Source organism: Anabas testudineus, chromosome 23 (assembly GCF_900324465.2).
Source record: "Anabas testudineus chromosome 23, fAnaTes1.2, whole genome shotgun sequence".
Taxonomy (NCBI): domain Eukaryota; kingdom Metazoa; phylum Chordata; class Actinopteri; order Anabantiformes; family Anabantidae; genus Anabas; species Anabas testudineus.
This window is the reverse complement of record NC_046631.1, coordinates 1,457,728-1,475,197: the sequence shown is the minus strand read 5'-3', so window position 1 is coordinate 1,475,197 and position 17,470 is coordinate 1,457,728. Positions and strand designations below refer to the sequence as shown.

Here is a 17,470-nt window from a genome sequence, read left to right as displayed (position 1 = left end):
AGTCTTCCCACAACACAGAGCGACACGCTCCAGTAAAAACTACTACAACAAAGCTGTTATAATCCTATGACAGTAGTAGTATGATGTTGCTACTCATAATAATGTATCTGATAATATTTTTTTGTCTTTATGACATTTAGTATTGAACTAAATATATTTTCTCACTTTATGCACTGGAGCATAATTTTAAAATACCTAAATATTTAATGTTACTTTTACTCCACTACATGTACTGTATTTAGTTACAGCTTTAGCTACTAGTTGCTTTTTCAGAAATATATAAATCCAATAAAACTGTTATTGCTAAGAAATCTGCAGAGAAACAGGAGCCAATCAGAAGCCGAGGTTTGTGTTTATAATTTCTTATTGAAGTGGGCGGTGACCTCGCTGAATATAGTCCCTCCCACTCGCTGTTGATTGGTTCTTCTGTGGAAGAAAGTATGACAGACGCAATCAATCCGCTGCCTTCACTGTAAACAGTAAATCTGAGATACCTACAACAGTACAGACACTGCATGACTTTATGGAGCAGTGAACAAACTCACCACGCTTTGTTCAGTTAATGAAACAAAAATCATCATCAAAATGTATGGCAATAAATAGTGAAAATGAAAAATGAAAAATTTCGTAATATCCTTCGTGGGGTGATTATGTGAAATAAATGGTCGCGAAAAAAGTTGTATTGTAGATGTGGATCGTGATCCTTCCGACAGTAATGAATGGCTCATCAGCAGCAGGCCCCTCCCCCCGCCTCTCTTTATAGGCTAGCTGCTGGCCCTCAGCCTGTCAGTCTGCGTGTCTTCGCCGCTGCCGGCTGCACGGCCGTGGTGTGACTTCCAGAGGCAGCGCACTCGGTGACTCTTCCGCTGCCGGGGCTCCCCAGCCGGGGCATGCCCGCGCCATGTTCGACTTAAAGGGCGGCTGGAACTTGTCTTTCGCCGGGTGCGGGTTCCTGGGTGTCTACCACATCGGAGTGGCCAGTTGCCTGCTGGACAGAGCGCCGTACCTCGTCAAGGGAGCCACCAAGCTGTACGGGGCTTCCGCCGGTGCTCTGACCGCCTCGGTGCTCGCTAGCCAGGCATGTTTAGGTAAGACGCTCCGCTGGGGCTGCCTGGAGGTACTAAAGTACTAATACTGCAGAAATAATGTGTGAATATGCTGTGTATCTGTGCTATAAATTACTTCTATTCTAAAATATATCAAATGCCATCTATTTAAAATACAGTGAATACCTGTTTTTAGCTTTTTAACTGTACAGGATCAAATAGAAAGTAGTTAATACAACTGCACAGTCATGTGTAAATCTGATAAACACAAAACATGTGCATGATTCCACTGTTTTATGTACAGTATGTGTTATTATGTGCTAAAGAGTGGTGTGTGCTAGCAAAAAAAAAAACGCCTGATCATACTGTGCGGACTGTATGAGTCAGAGGAATCCTTTCACTTTCTCTCCTGTAAATAAGCAACCATAAGGGCTGATATCAGTATACACGTGAACGCAGCTCAGCCTCAGTGTATATCACCACAGTAAAAAAAAAAAACAAAAAAACTGCAATCTGTAGCATGAGTGCAGGAGTCAGAAGAAGAAGGTGCACCGAGGTTACTGCTGGTCACTGACTCTGTGTTGCTTCAGTGAATATTGATTGGATCAGTCTCAAGTTGAGTGCGCTTTTGTTTGACTAGTTGACTGATCAGAAGGAGTGCAGCTCCAGCATGATAACTTCTCCCACGTCTTCCTCTTTCCTAGCTAAATGCTGCGAAGATGTGATCGAGATGGCGAAAGAGGCCAGGAAGAGGAACCTGGGCCCCCTGCACCCAACCTTCAACCTGATCAAGGTGATGAAGTCGGGCCTGAATCGCGACCTGCCCTCTGATGCGCATCTGCTGGCCTCGGGGCGCCTGTGCATTTCTCTCACCAAGGTGTCCAACGGGGAGAACGTGCTGGTGTCAGAGTTTAGCTCCAAGGAGGAACTCATTCAGGTGAGGAGAGGCGGTTGATGTGGTTTGTCTTTTTAATCCAATATAGAAATGCAAGCAAGAGTCAACCCCTTTTTTTTATTTTGCCTGCAGGCGCTGATCTGTAGCTGTTTCATTCCTATCTACTGTGGACTGATTCCTCCATCCTACAGAGGAGTGGTAGGTGTTTGCAGTTAAATCACTTCTTGCAAAGGTCTCCGTTTCCTTCGTCACATGCATTTAGAAGCAGTCATCAGATAGAAAGTGAAAGAGAAAGGAGAAGGAAGATTCAGTAACAAAAAGAGAGAATGATATTAGAAAAATGCAGCAAGTCTCAGAAACCTTCGCGTGAATTGAAAGTTGTTTTTGTTTCGTGAATGGTAGGAAAACACAGATCGGATTACAAAAGGTCTGGGAGATACTCATTAGTCATTTAGAGTTTCAAAAAACTACTGTGGTCATCATTTAATCTGCAGGGCCTAGTTCCTATTGCCACTGTCTTTTATTTATTAGCTGCTACTGGACTTTGACAGTGATCTCATTTTGGTGAGACAGAGGTGGGGTTGCCATCTGTTTGTGCTACTGTGAGCAGGCACCACTAATCACAACTCAGTCGCACTGGATTCAGATCCACTTAAATAGTAATAACAAATGACAAAGGTCGAGTGAGGGTAGATAGAAGTAATAAAGCTGATTACATGAAATATAAAAACGGGAGAATGATCGTGTGATGCATACGGGAGTTAGATGATCCACAATCAACACAGATAAAAGTAATCAACCTGATGACACAAAGTAAATGTGCAATCTTCTGGACTGAATGACCTTCATGTGTAATGATGAGCTGTTGTTTCTCTTAATGATAATAATTACAGTAGTTACACAGAAGTGTATTGTAATGTATTCTCCACTTCATGGTGCTCCATACATTTTCAATACTAGACAGACCAGTCAACACATATATTCTGTCTGTAAGGGTACACTGTTGTAGCACATGCAGAGTGAGGCCTGGTAATGCTGGTGATGGTGATGAATCATGGTTTCTAATGCAACGCTGTGTGAGGGCTCAAAGGCCAAACATTCAGCAGTAGTTTCCGCCTTCTTTTCACAATATTATGACTGTAGATGGCCTTTGTGGACATTTCACTGGCTTTCACTCTGAACAAAGCTTATTGTAACAGCCCTGGTGTGAAAGTTCACTGTCCGAAGTGACACAGTGTTCCCAATAAACTGCTGCTAGATGCAGTGTTTGCATGTCCCAGAGCTGTGTGGATGTTCCCTACATACAGTATTGTACCTGCAGCAGTTATCTGTAGATTCTGAACACGGTGTTCTTTGTACCGCGCCAGGGGACACTTTAGTGGGACTCACCAACCCTGTACATTAACTTGAGGCACTGTGGAGAACAGTCTAGCATGTGACCTACATTTCTGGGCATTTGGTAGAAAACTTTAGGAAATACTGTGAAAATGTGCCATGTTCCTTTAAGTTTCTACTAATGTCCTAAAAGCAACCTGATGTGTGACAAAATTATTAGAAAGTTTCTTTGAAAGATTACGTAATTTGATACTAATAATAGAGAAAACGGAGCCAGTGTTGAACTGTTGTGTTTAATTCAAAATTTCAAGTTATTCCAAGTGTAACCTCAAGAGTATTTCAGTCAGAACACAGCCAGATATCATTCTTAATTTATTATACAAGTAATAATACATAAATAAAAATGCACCAATAGAATATTTAAAGAAAAATTCAAAGAGACCCATGATAAATGTAGTAAATCTGTTATGATGCAAAGTTCAGTAATACATGGACATGTGTTGAAGTACTATTATATGCTCTACATGCACATCAAATGATCCTGACCTCCATTTCCTCACTGTCCTACATTGTGCCAGCTGGTGGGTCACAACACAGAGGCGGATTTTCTCTCTTTTAGTCTGCTGGCAGCATCCCTGCCAAACCGAACGGGGTTTTACAGCCAGTACTTAGAACAAGGTTAATTCCTTTTATGTTACGTTGTAAGTGCTTTAAAACGAGAGAGCTCTACTTTCATTTGGTAATGTTCCAGAGGTCGAAAAAATTGGAGCATTTTATTGCATAAATATGACTGTAATGTTCGTTCATACAAAAAAAGTGGAAACAAACAAGGCTTTGTCTAAACTCTCGGCCCCATTACTATGGTATGCCAGCCAAGAACAGTATCCCATTTGTTTGACTGGCTCCTTTGAACTGAAGAACACATCATTGTAACTGCAACAACGTGTGAGTGAAAGTCTGAATCCATCATTTCTGGGTCTTTAGCGTTATGTGGACGGCGGGATTAGCGACAACCTGCCACAGTCGGAGCTGAAGAACACCATCACAATCTCTCCCTTTTGTGGCGAGAGTGACATCTGTCCCCGCGACAACTCCACCAGCTTCCACGAGCTGCGCTTCACCAACACCAGCATCCAGATGAACCTGGGCAACATGTACCGCCTCACCCGGGCCCTGTTTCCACCAGAACCCAAGGTACGTGGCAAAGCACTGCTGTTTATTTAAAGCTGAACCCATCAGTAGTTATATGTCGGTAATGTCACCTTTTCTGAAGCCCCTTTTAGCTCATTGTTTTTGGTTTTTAGAGCAAAACAACAGTCTCAAGTGCCTTAAGATGACTTCTGTTGGGATTTGGCCATTCATGCTAATGTTAATGCTAGTAACTATTATGTGACTGACATTAAAGGAGAAGTTCACAGTTTTTCAAGTCTGTCCTAAAACAAGCCTGTAGCATGGCATACATCAGAGCTTGAGCTAAAATCATAATGTCAGTTGTTCATAGGCAGATACCTGCAGTTTAACTAATTGTTTTTGTGCCGTCATCCCATCATAGTATTTACTTTCACCGCTCCCCTCTTAATCCTCCAGCTTCTGATTTTACCTGCTGTCTCTCTTGTTTATTCCACCCATGTTTCTGCTTGTTATTCTCTGCCTCTGTGGTGACCTTTAGTACCCCTGTAGCATACAGGGGTACTAAAGGTCCTCCCCATGACAACATGGCACAAAATAGCACAGCTCACCTGACTAAGGTCAGGTGAGCTGTGCTATTTTGTTTTACTCCCCTCACATGCGGTTGCCTGTTACTTACCTCCGTTCACAAATCTCTGTGACTGGGGCAATTGGGTTCTTAGCGCATTCCTAAAGGGAGGAATTACCTCTCAAAAGGTCCAATACATGCTGGAGCTGATGACTCCTCATCACAAACATGCACTCCTGGCTGTTTGCTCGAATGGCGTGAGTGTTTTGACCCACGACCCCTGTGGTGTGACCATTCCAGCCAGTGGATTGGCTGGCGAGGAGCTCAGCTGATGTCAGAGCTCTGTTTTATTGAAGAAGTTGCTCTTATGCAATATAACAAACTGACCATCAAGGTTCAGGATGACAGTGATGGGACATTGTTTACTTTGTAAAAGATAGGCCTGTATTAATCACAGTTATCAGCTTTGAGCTTGGTGCTTTGTCAGGAAATCTTTTACATCGTCCATAGCTCTGTGCTGGAAAATACTTTATTTTCCAACCAACTGTTTGTTTAACCTACTTTAGTTTGATAAACAGAAATGTGTAGGTCTGACATTGATGTTTGTTTTACCCTTCAGAGCACAGTGACCATAAGGAGTCTATTGCCTGCTCAGCCTCTTAGTGTACATGAACTCAGATAACATTCACATTAGCTGAAAAATATTTTTCAAATTACTGAAGCTTTTACTGAATATTGGACAACAGCCTACTCTGATTTGTTGTAAATGCTACATTTGAACTCTGTGTTCTGTACATTATAGCGTAATAAGTCAGTGGAGATCATTTCTGAGGACATTCAGGAACAGTACAGGGTGTAGGTCATTCACAATTTAAAAGCCCTCCCCCTTCCCCAACAAAAAGAAACATAACAAGAAACGAAATGTAACATGTATTTCGAGTCACCCTTAACTTTTAGTCAGGCACTTTCTGTCTTCTGGAGTATGATCTGAAGCTGAACTCTCTTATATGTTTCTTTGTGTTTTGTTGATTGCTGGAACTCTAAAATAATTTAAAATGTTCGTGTAGAAACTAGTACCAAAAAATATAAATGGTACCAAAATTGAAAAATTATTAATTATTTTTTGTTCTGTTTCAATGAGTTTATCTTATAAAGTGAAGTTAGCTCTCTACCTCACAACAACAGTAGGTATGGAAAAGATACACTTTTAAAATAGACAATGGGGAGAGAACGGCAAGCTGAAGGTTCAAAACTCAACACAGGAAGTTAAAAGGGTCAAACCGATAAGTGTCACACAGTCAATTCCTGTGATAGATCAATAATACTGTATGAAATCAGTTGAAAATGTGAACAAGACTTCTTCCATGTAACATGTACTGTCCTTCACTACATAGGTCCTGGCTGAGATGTGTCAGAGCGGTTATAAGGATGCCCTGCGCTTCCTTGAAGAGAACAGTGAGTGTCCAACTATATTGTTACCGTGGTAACTCTTTTAATAAGCTTACCCTAGTTGCGTTGCATCTATGGCAGCCTCTAGTTTAACTGACAGACTGTTGTGGTTCCAGACCTGCTGCTGCTGGATCGTCCGACCTCCGGCCCCGCCCCGCCAGAGATGCCGCCCAACTGCTGCTGCAAGAATCCAGAAACGACCAAAGAGTGGGTGCTCCGGAGACTGTACCTGCTGCGGAAGCATCACTGGTGGCTGGACGAGCAGATCGCTCTGCCTACACCACTTAAGAAAGGTGACTTACAATCTCAGGCTCTGTGCTGTTTTAGAAGAGACTTTATGTGTTAATAATGGCAGAAACATTGTGCGTGGTTGACTAGACAGTCCTGTCCTGTGTGTGTTTGGCAGTGTTCTGTGAGGCCTGCCAAGACAAATCTGGTCTGTACTCCAAGGTGTCTGAGATGCTGCCGATGAGAGTAGCTTCCTACATGCTCATGCCGTACACACTTCCCGTACAGTCAGCCTACTCAGTGGCCCAGAGGTGAGGTGAAGATGTCATTAGTGACACTATCTCATATTTAAGCGAAAACCCAAACAGCATAACCAGATTTCTACTCCACCTAAGGTTCGTGGACTGGATCCCAGACGTGCCAACTGATGTGCGCTGGCTGTTTGAGGTGGCGGGCGATGTGTACCGACAGGCCTGGAAAGGAGAATCTAACTCCAGCAGGTAATTTCCCAGGACAATGACAGTATCTTATTCTAATAATTGCCCAGTTTTTGAAAAAAAAAAACTATGACAGAGAGAAAAGAAAAGTAATTTAACTGATGGAACCGTCAAGTGCAGAGGGAACAAAGAATTGGCAGCTTTGCGTGGGGAGTTCTGAAAGAGTTTTGTCCAGATTTACAGGCAGTGACTATGGCAGTAATTTGGTAACGTTTTTTGCAAGTCAGACTGCCGCACTCAAAATTGAAGGTAATAAACTGGACTTCAGAACAAGTGCCAGTGAGGTTGGGGTTCATAAGATAACAGGTTTTTGAAAGAGACGACATAATGTATCATGCTGCTGTTGCCTCTACAATACAGTAGTGTTACGTCCCTTATCAGGGGAAGCAAACTTCTTCTTGGCACTCACTAGGGGAGTCAACCCTGTACTGATGGTCCTGAGTCATCACAGCAATACAGTAATAGAACACTCCAGCCAGAGTTGCACAGTTCAAACCTTGGAATGGCGTTGGCCACTGGACTTTCACACATTACATCAGACTTACAGTAATTTACCTACAGTAGTCATCATTCTGGAATATTAGAGGATTTCCAGTGATATGATTTATGGTTAGAAATTCGGTAGGCCCAAAATGTTTGGGGCTATCTGGTGAGTTGCCTGCAGTGAGAAGACTTTGTTGCAGTAAAGGTCTGCATGCTACAACCAAGGAAGCTCTAACAGCATTTAATTGACTTTGCAGTGAGCCGTACCTGAGGAAGTGCTTGAGCGCGCCGCCTCTACCAACAGAGGGTGACATACCGCTGCAGAGGGACAACATACCTGCTCTTTCTGCGCTGGACCTCCACAGCAACCACTGGGAGAATTCCAAATCTACCTCTTCTTCCTCCGCCTCATCCCTTCACCACCACCGTCCTCACACACCCCCCTCCTCCCCGCGACAAGTGTGCTTCTTCGTCGGCTCGGAGGAGGAACCCGAGAACCATGCACAGCAGTAAAAGGATTCAGGACATGCACTTTAACAATGACATGGTCAAATGAGGAGCTGGTGCATTGATGAATGGTAAAAGTAATCGAAGCAATAAGTAATGGTGTGTAAAGGAACACTGACTCAGAACACTCCAGACAGCACACTCTGTATTATATTTCAATGAGTGCTCTGGAAACCTCACTCAGGATCATGTATGCATTATGACCTGTTTTAATGTACAGCACAGAATTGTCTGGTTTTACAGTCTACCTACAACTCTACCTTCTTGTTTGTTTAAAATGTACAATACAGTGAACTTAAACCTGTTATCTGTCGTTTCTGATGACTCCCTGTCTCTTTCATTGTATTGTTTTCTTTTTTACATAATGTCTTCAAATGCCACATGAACATATTTGAGCTGACAACAATCAGATTCTGGCAGAACAGAATTAAAGCTACAATATGCAACTTAAGGGAGGCAAGCTAATAGCAACAGACTCTACATCACTCCACTTTGCTCCACCTATCTCTTTAGGTACTAGTTTCATTAAATTAAAAGAAATAACAATGCCTAAAAAAAAAAAACTTACCAGTCAACCAGAAGCATGTCTCATAGAAATAGCTTTTTGGGCTTTGAAGGATTAACTCTGTTTCCTATTTCTGAAGACAAAACTATAAAACAACAATGGTTACAGTTACAGGCCAGAAATAGACTTTGAGAAAAGTGTTTTTCAGCTCACAGCAAAATAACAAATGAAAAAGCATATAGTTCCACTCTAAAGTTGGACAGTATACAGCACGAATCTAACAAGTAACTTAGTCACTTTACCCACTAGTTGCTATTATTAACAAGCTCCAGCAAATAATAAATGTCCTAAATCATGGTATCACTGAAAAGCATCAGGTTTATATGGCTCTGTGATGCAATCGCACTTAATCAAAACGTATTCAAACAAGACGGTTAATCTGTCTCTGATAGCACAGAGGGGGGAAACACCTGAGACTATAATATGAAGAAATTCAGCAGGTCTCAGAGCAGCTGTAGTTCCTGATGGGTAGATTTAAGCTGTGTGACAATGTGATATGACAGCAGTTCAACGTTCCAGACAGTAAAACATGAAACACACACACACACACTTGAATATAACACTAAAGCCAGTCAACAACATGTAAAGGTTTTTCAGATTTGTTGAGGATTATTATATAATATAATAATCATCTATATAATTAGACTGCGGTTGTACGGGTACAAGTTTGGTACTCAAGTCAAAGTCTTTCACTCCAAGTAGAAGTGTGTATTCAAATTATTTACTCATGTTGAAGTATTAAATACTGTACATGCAAAAACAGAGTACAAAAGTGTATTTTAAACTGGTGCTTTATATGCATGGTGGCATAAGAAATGTTATGGTAGATAATGAAAACAAAGGACAAATATCTCTGGACGTGTTGTGGAACTACAGCAACTAGTAAATGTGGAGCTAATTATGTAAAAACAGTGTTAAACGTTCTGAGAGTTAACATTTATTAATCAAAGTAATAGTTTTTCCACATAACGCTGAACTCAACGTGTTGTCAGTGGTGGTATCTGCGGGATGCTGTGACGCTTTTGCGCATGCGTCCTGGCTCACCAACAACATCCGTGGAAGGGATGATGGCGCAGGATGGGAGAGAGGAGCTGCCGGGGACGGACGACGACCCCGAAAACACGGCCGCCGACGGCAGTTTGAGCAACGCGGTAAAACACTAACGTCAGCTTCGCCCTCTCTGGTGTCATATGTGGAAAATGCTCTCACATATGTGCTTATGGTCACTTTGTAGCAGCGGGAAAACCCTCGGCCAAGTTGCTTTTAACGCAGGCTAGCTCAAAGTTTACGACGGAGCTAGCTAGCTAACTACTGCTACATTAAAATGTGTTATAACGTTAGAAAATTAGGGCAACTTACCACACGTTAATGAGGACGGTTAATATGTTACCATGTGGTGTTTAACTTAAACTGTGTTGTCATTTAGGGCACTGAGGTCTCATGTATGGCACTCACTGTTTACTGTTATTCCCTGATAGCTGTTTGCTGGCTTTACTATGTTAACAGGAAGTGGGCACACTAACAGGAACAAGGAGCCACATGTCTTATGTGTCCTGTGTTGTTTGTGGCTCAGATGGTGGAGGAGGGCTCCACGCTCCTGCGCAGGATGGAGATCTGCGTTGCTGAGGCTGAGAAAAGAAGTGGCAAGAATGCAGTGAACATGCAGGAGACGTTCACCGTGTACCTGATTGAAACACGGTGAGAACAGCACGCTGACAAGTGCTGTGGCTTGAACAGAGATGATCTGATGCACATTCATCTTTGCTTCCTCTTTTTTGAGCCATGTGTCACATCAGTTCTGTCTTTTTTGTGTGTGTGTCACTGTCTTCTGTTCAAGGCCAATGGATGCAGTCGCTGAAGGTCGAAACCCAGCTCCCGACTCACTGTGGCGGCGATACAGTGAATTTGAACTGCTGCGGAACTACCTCATAGTTACCTATCCATACATCGTGGTACCACCTCTGCCTGAGAAGAGGGTGAGTTCAGTGTGTTTTGGCTGTGTCACTGTTAACAGTACAACTTCGCAGCTGAGTCGTGTCTCCAAACCAAACAACAAAATTAACTGTGATGCCAAGGTAGAGATGGGTGTTGGGAAAAAAGGAAGTCTGTTGGCTGCACTAGCGATCTCAGTTCTCAGTTCACTTTACAGTTAAGTTGGTCTGCGGCTTCGCAACCAGACGCTGGTTTAACCTCCTCTACTGCCATCCACTGACACAGACTTAACCGGTTTTATATATTTTGTAACTATGTCAAGTCACACATTTTATTTATCTGTTGTTTTCACATTACAGGGAATGAATTAATAGAGACACTAAAACCTGGGTCCTGTAGGTAAAACAAGAGGCTCGTGTGCAGAGATTCAGTCTGATCCTATGTTAACATAGTCAGAAACAGAGTGAAAATAATCATTAGCTGTAGTTAGGGCTGGAGCGTTATAAGAATTTTACAACCGTTCAGTGTTGTAGATGATTCAGAATTTCCAATGATTTACGTCTGTCTACATGAACTCAAACCAAACAGCATACAGCAATAGTTTTGTTTATTAAACGACATTATTAACTTATCTGGAAGTTGAGTAATAGCAACTATACTTCCTTCTTGTTTGGTTAAAACGCTTCATTACACTACTTCACTGTTATAACTCCAGAGATGTGCTGGCTCTGGTGTTTGAGTGAAAGGGGAAGAAACAATAATGTGCTTGCTGTAATGCTGAATTATTAAAAACAAATAAAAAAAACCTATTCATTGGGTAAATTTGATGTTTTCACCAAGCCCTCGTGTAGCCATTGTTGGACTGTTGCTCAATCTACTAGCAAAAACTCTCTTCTATGTGTCAGCCAAGTCCTGCGTGCTCGTTTATGAAGGAATAGGAGAAGAAGTTTCGGTCTCAGATTATATGTTTATTTAATGATTAAATGAATAAATGAATTAATAAATGAATAGACAAATGACTAAATGTATTATAAATGAATAAAGCACACAGAGCTCTGGGTCTAGATCTTCCTATCCCTGACAAACAACAAAGTGTGTGTCAGTTCACGAAGTCTGACACCTGACTCTCCCTGACCCAGTCTTCTTATACACAAAAATACAATCATTTGCATAAATGTTTGCACATTCTTCATTCCGGTTAATCCATAGGTCCACCTCAGCCTCGTCCGACTCCTTGACCTTCGTCATCCTCAGTCATTGGTCCACGTTGCATCAGGTTCCTTCCTGGTGGGGCCCTTTATCCTCAGAGCACGTTTCCCACGATTTATGCCTTTCTGAAAACATAACACAAAGATACCTTGTGCTCTGATCTCCTTCATATCTGGTTACTCCCATGCCTTGCAATTTAATTGCAAGCTGCTTCCACATAACACCCTTTATGTTGTTATCATTGGTTGTTCGTGAGAAGATTCTTTCTCTCTGCTTCGACCGTTTCATGTTTAACCATAAATTGGATCTGTGGCCCCCCTATACTCCCTTACCTGCTTTAATTATCAACCCGACCATGAACTTTATGTGCCTGGTACCTTCTTGTGATGTTACCATACAGGGCTGTTTATGAATCTTGTGCATACCTTTCTGATTCTACATGTTACATGGCCTTACACGGAAATTTATATGTCCACTCTACATTAAGTGAAGCATGCTATTCACTACCAATATCATATGAACACATTGATTATATTTAATATCTCAAATCACTTACTACTGCTAAAATTTAATATCTCAATCACTTACTACTGATTAAAGGAATCTAAGCTAATGTTGATTCAGTCTCACACCATATCATATATTTACACCATGCACCTCATAGTAGCTATACAGTAGAGAACTGTCATCATGGTTTTGTGGGAAATGTATCTTTTTTTGCAGGCTCTTATGTGAACTATAAAATGTTAAAAAGAAGTAACAGCTGGTTGTTAAACACAAAAAATCCATATGAATCATATGACAGATGAATTCAAAGAAAACCAATCTACATAAAAATAAAAAAAAAGGAAGTGTCCAAAGTCAAGTGACAGATTTGTCTTGTTCGTGCAGGCAGAGTTTGTGTGGCATAAGCTGTCCGCAGACAACATGGACCCAGACTTTGTGGAGCGCCGGAGAGTGGGCCTGGAGAACTTTTTGCTTCGTGTGGCTTCTCATCCAGTCCTCTCTAATGACAAGATCCTCTACCACTTCCTGACTGAGGTACATGGTGCAGCTCAGAGTCAATGCAGCCGTTCATCTGTGTCCTTCTCTGTCTGATCTCTCTATACCCACTAATGTGTGTTTGGTAGGAGCATGGCTGGAAGGAAGCGGTGTGTGAGACAGGATTTCAGGCAAAGGTATGGGACATTTGAGGACATTCTATTTATTTATTTCTATTGAAGCAGAAGCTTAACCACCTCCTGTTATTGTTACTGCAGGTAGATTCCAGGCTCAGAGCTCTCAGTGCCACCTTCAGGGTGAGGAATCCAGATAAGTAAGTTTCATAAACACATTGTAAGAGGGGCTCAGTTGGCATCACCAGAATAACTGAGCTTTAGTTTTTAAGAGTTGTATCAGCACCTAAGCTCATCTTATTCTGTGTCTCTGTTTTTGTTCTCAGGCGCTTCATGGAGATGAAACACTACAGCGACGAGCTGCAGTCTCACACATCTCAGCTCCTCCGAGCAAGAGCAGTAAGTCTCATGCTGCCTTTGTCTTTGTGTCTCTCTCACACACACACACACACACACTTATTATTAACCTGATGTATTGTAGTGCATGGCATTCACCACCAGAGGTCAGCCATATCCAAATATCATATTCTGCTGTGTCAGCAAGTCAACACTCATTGTTGACCACAACACTCAACAGGCTTTATGGGCTGGACAAGTCCACATTGAATTGTTTTTTTTTTTTTCTTCTGTGTCTCTTGTAGAGAGTTGCCGATCGACTCTACGGTGTTTATAAAGTTCATGGGAACTATGGAAGAGTCTTCAGGTTTAACAACAAACACATGACTGTTTGTGTATCTGTGCCTCAAAATAAAAATTTGATAAAATTGATCAAATAAAGAAACAGAATTTTTCTTGAACTAATTTTGGACCTGTGTGTGTGTTTGCATCTATCTGTACACTGCAGCGAGTGGAGCGCCATAGAGAAAGAGATGGGAGATGGACTGCAGAGTGCCGGTCACCATATGGACGCGTTAGTATTTAGTTTTGTTGTGTCTCTTCCTCAGTTTCACTACAAATATCAACCAGCTGTGGCTCTTAATAAGACAGGTGTGTTTTTGTCACCCTTCTGCAGATATGCTGCGTCAATAGATGATATCTTAGAAGAAGAGGAGCACTATGCAGACCAACTGAAGGAATACCTGTCCTATGCTGAGGCCCTGAGGTGAGATATATTTACCCAATATATAAATACAATGAGAAATAATATCCAAATATGTTAGAAAAGATTAAGAAGGCACCAGATACTTTAGGCTGAGATATGATCCAGCAAGCAGCCAGGAACATGCGAAACAGGAGAAAAACAGGCTGGGATAGGCATAGAGGGAAGGCTACAGTCAGAGGGAGTCTGAAGTTAGAGAGGGCAGAGAAGCAAGGCAAGAGCACAGAACATTACACACACACACACACACAGAGTTTCCTGGAAAAAAGATGACTTTCCCTAACCTGCCTGAATAATTTACATAATCTTATGACTTAAGTAGTAGATATACATATAGATGCTAGAGCTCACCATGTTCAAATGCACTAGACATTGAAATACGGTGTAATCATTTAATAATGTTGAGCAGAATGTGAAAATTTATGTCAAAGGCAGTTAAAGAGCAAACTTGATCTGATGTTGTGCACTTTGTTTGGCAGGGCAGTGTGCAGGAAGCATGAGTTGAGCCAGTTTGAACTTGAGATGGCCTCCCAGGACCTCATCTCCAAGAAGCAGCAGCGTGAGGAGCTCACTACAGGGGTACGCAACACTGATGTATTGCTGACCGCATTAGGATGGGATTGACTTTCTAGTAGGCGGTGGCAGAGCAAACATTACTCTGAGTTCCTAGTAATACTGGTTCTAATACTGGTTTTAGTTTGTAAGAAGGTGATCGTTTACGTGACGTGAGTAAAAATTACATAAACAGTTTTTGTATAATAGATAAAAAAATCAAAGGCAGTGAGAATAACTCACAGTTGTGAGTGTTGTGAGTAATGTATGTAGCAGTCGAATAAACAGACAAGCACACCAGGAAGTTCCAGGAGTCTTATGCACCCACACGTGATCTACTGCAGAATGATATGTCCTCTCTTCTAGTCCTAAATAAACCTGCCCTGTAGAGTCATTAGCAGCTCTAGTGCACTGTGAGGCGTTGAGGGACAGTACGGAGTGTAGGTTGCTGTCATTGGACAAAATTGCAATGTCGCACAGAATTTAAGGGGATTGGTTGAATTTGCATTAATTATGGCTATTGAGTCTTATGAAATCATGACTGTTTGGAACAGGTAACAAACAGATCAGACCAGAGAGGAGGATTTACTTCCCAACTATCTGTGGTCCCATTGTCTCAACAGATTGTGCGGACATTCTCCTTCAAAGGCATGACCAACAAGCTCTTTGGCCAGGAGGCACCGGAGCAGAGGGAGGCCAGACTGAAGCTGCTGGAAGAGCTGATAGCAGAGGGAGAGGAGAGCGTCAAGGAGAAGACAGTCGAGCGCGAGTGAGTGATGGAGACAGGCTGAGTTTGAAAGTCAGTTCTCTGATGGGACAGAAAGTGTCCTGTGCTGGTTTTGCTGCTTCATCTTTTGTTTGTTGTGTGTCACCGCAGAGAGCACGTCGAGCGGGCGTGGGTGGACATGCAGCGCTTCAAGGAGCAGAAAGACAAAGACCTGCGGGAAGCACTCATCAGCTACGCTGTCATGCAAATCAGCATGTGCAAGAAGGTACACGAGAGCACTTCATCCACCTGAAACTCACGGGATGCACCGCAGCGGTCACGTCCATGACAAATGTCTTTTTTATTCCTTCTCTGTCTCTGCAGGGAATACAGGTGTGGGGCAATGCCAAAGAATGTTTCCTCAAGATGTAAAGTTGCAGCCATGGTCCAAGGATTTCCACTGGCACCCAGTGGATGCTGGGAGATAATGCGAAGGGTCTGGTTGAGGTTTGAAAGCAAACACGCTCAATAACCAAATGCATATCAAAAGAAAAAAAAAAAAGCTCATTTAAATTCACTGAAAGAAGGTTGAACATTTTTTTACCTTTTAACTTTGAGATTTATAGATGTGGATTTTTCAAACACGTGGCGACATCAAGCTGTATAAAGGAAAATGTGGGATCCACCTGTTTGAAAACCTCCAGAATCTGCTGCATTGATTTTTCATTGTTCTTTTCAGTTTTGCTGCTTTATGGAGACTCTGTTTGATTTGGTTCAGTAGAATGGTGCTTTTGCTTGTTTCGTGAGTCAGGACCCCACTATGAGCCAGGTGTTGGTTCATAGTGGATTCGTTTTCAAGCAGGTCAAAGGGCAAAGTCGACATCTGTTACAGTGTAGAAGCACATCGGGCCACCCACTAGATTTTAAGATGAACTATTTTAACTAAATGAATCGTATTTTTAACAATATACATACAGACACTAGAACAAAGAATTGCTCGCAGCCTGGACATGCGAAGTAAGATGAGGCCACAGACAAATCAACACAATTCAAGCAAGCACGAAGTCACCTTTTATTTCTCTGTGTGTATGTGTGTTTGCCTATTTCTGGCTGACTGCTGGTTCACATTTAAATTGCCGAACATTTAGTAATTTGACCCCTGAGAAAGCACAATTATCAGCACTCAGCCTGCCCATCTCCATGGCTCTCTCCAACACACACACACACACACACACAATCCCCTCACAATACGGATTCCAGGTACACATTCAACACAGAAGCCTAATTTAAATATAACTATTATATATAGTAAATTTAAGTATAAACTTATATATGGTAATCTAAACGTGCATATCTGTACTCATCAGAGTGTACAGAGCTATATTCTGTGTGAGTGTAATTTATGTGTGATGTGCAATACTTGAGCTATATAAAAAAACTAGCTACTAAACATGCTTCTCGTGGTGGAGAAACAGCACATTACTTCGACATTAATGCTTTAAACAAGTGGATGAAAGACAAGTTCAATAGTTTTGTGTGTTTCACCTCTTCTGTCTGTTATTTAAATAATGGATGATTTCCTGTTTGAATAAAACTGCTGCACTGCTGTATTTGTTGTTTGCTTTTCTTATATATTGTCAAGATCATCAACCAGAATGAATATTAAAAGCAAAATGAATAAAGTAACAGAGCTCTGGGTGTAGGTAGAGGACAAGGTGTGTCAGTTCATGTCTGATCTCTTCCTGACCGTGTCTTTTGGTAGAGAACAGAGTGTTGCATGAACATGTGAGTGTGCTCTTCATCCTGATTGGGTCCGTTGATCTAATTTACCACCGTGTTGCTATCTGACTCCATGTGACCTTTCGTCTGCATGATGCTAATGATGCTGTCTAGTGACAGTCCCTACTTCTGAAACCACAAAACACAACACGTCCTGCACCTATGCCTCTCAGGGCGACATCACCTTTGCCTTAAGTCTTATAAATCAAATGCCAATGCAGCCGTTTCCTTTGTATATGTCGTACTTTTACCATCTATGACTTCATAACACCTTCTTCTTGGAACATGTTTGTCATCAACTTCTCTAATGTGCTTTCCTCTGCATGTCTGAGACACATCCTCAGCATTTTCCACTATCTCTGCAGATACATAATGTT

At 41.9% G+C, this 17,470-nt stretch overlaps 2 protein-coding genes across 2 annotated transcripts; both read left to right on the top strand.

Annotated features, from left to right (window-relative positions):
- Positions 1-800: 800 nt before the first annotated feature.
- On the top strand, positions 801-8,462 carry pnpla3 (patatin-like phospholipase domain containing 3). The gene is made up of 9 exons (XM_026364201.1): positions 801-1,088; positions 1,751-1,983; positions 2,074-2,139; positions 4,261-4,470; positions 6,367-6,427; positions 6,538-6,714; positions 6,828-6,960; positions 7,045-7,149; positions 7,887-8,462. The coding sequence occupies exons 1-9, from the start codon at positions 902-904 to the stop codon at positions 8,140-8,142; spliced, it is 1,428 nt and encodes a 475-aa protein (XP_026219986.1). The 5' UTR covers positions 801-901; the 3' UTR covers positions 8,143-8,462.
- Positions 8,463-9,739: 1,277 nt separating this feature from the next.
- On the top strand, positions 9,740-17,030 carry LOC113164353 (sorting nexin-4-like). The gene is made up of 14 exons (XM_026363618.1): positions 9,740-9,852; positions 10,275-10,399; positions 10,539-10,677; positions 12,734-12,883; positions 12,973-13,020; positions 13,102-13,157; positions 13,284-13,356; positions 13,599-13,660; positions 13,802-13,867; positions 13,970-14,059; positions 14,536-14,635; positions 15,232-15,377; positions 15,486-15,600; positions 15,699-17,030. Exons 1-14 carry the CDS (start codon positions 9,766-9,768, stop codon positions 15,744-15,746), a joined length of 1,305 nt encoding a protein of 434 aa, XP_026219403.1. The 5' UTR covers positions 9,740-9,765; the 3' UTR covers positions 15,747-17,030.
- Positions 17,031-17,470: the final 440 nt, after the last annotated feature.

Coding starts and splice junctions, on each gene's coding strand:
- LOC113164353 (XM_026363618.1), top strand. CDS start 9,766: ATGATGGCGCAGGATGGGAGAGAGGAGCTGCCGGGGACGGACGACGAC. Junction 14,636..15,231: donor GTGAGGAGCTCACTACAGGG/GTACGCAACACT, acceptor TTGTCTCAACAG/ATTGTGCGGACATTCTCCTT. Junction 15,601..15,698: donor AAATCAGCATGTGCAAGAAG/GTACACGAGAGC, acceptor CTGTCTCTGCAG/GGAATACAGGTGTGGGGCAA.
- pnpla3 (XM_026364201.1), top strand. CDS start 902: ATGTTCGACTTAAAGGGCGGCTGGAACTTGTCTTTCGCCGGGTGCGGG. Junction 4,471..6,366: donor TGTTTCCACCAGAACCCAAG/GTACGTGGCAAA, acceptor TTCACTACATAG/GTCCTGGCTGAGATGTGTCA. Junction 6,428..6,537: donor GCGCTTCCTTGAAGAGAACA/GTGAGTGTCCAA, acceptor TTGTGGTTCCAG/ACCTGCTGCTGCTGGATCGT.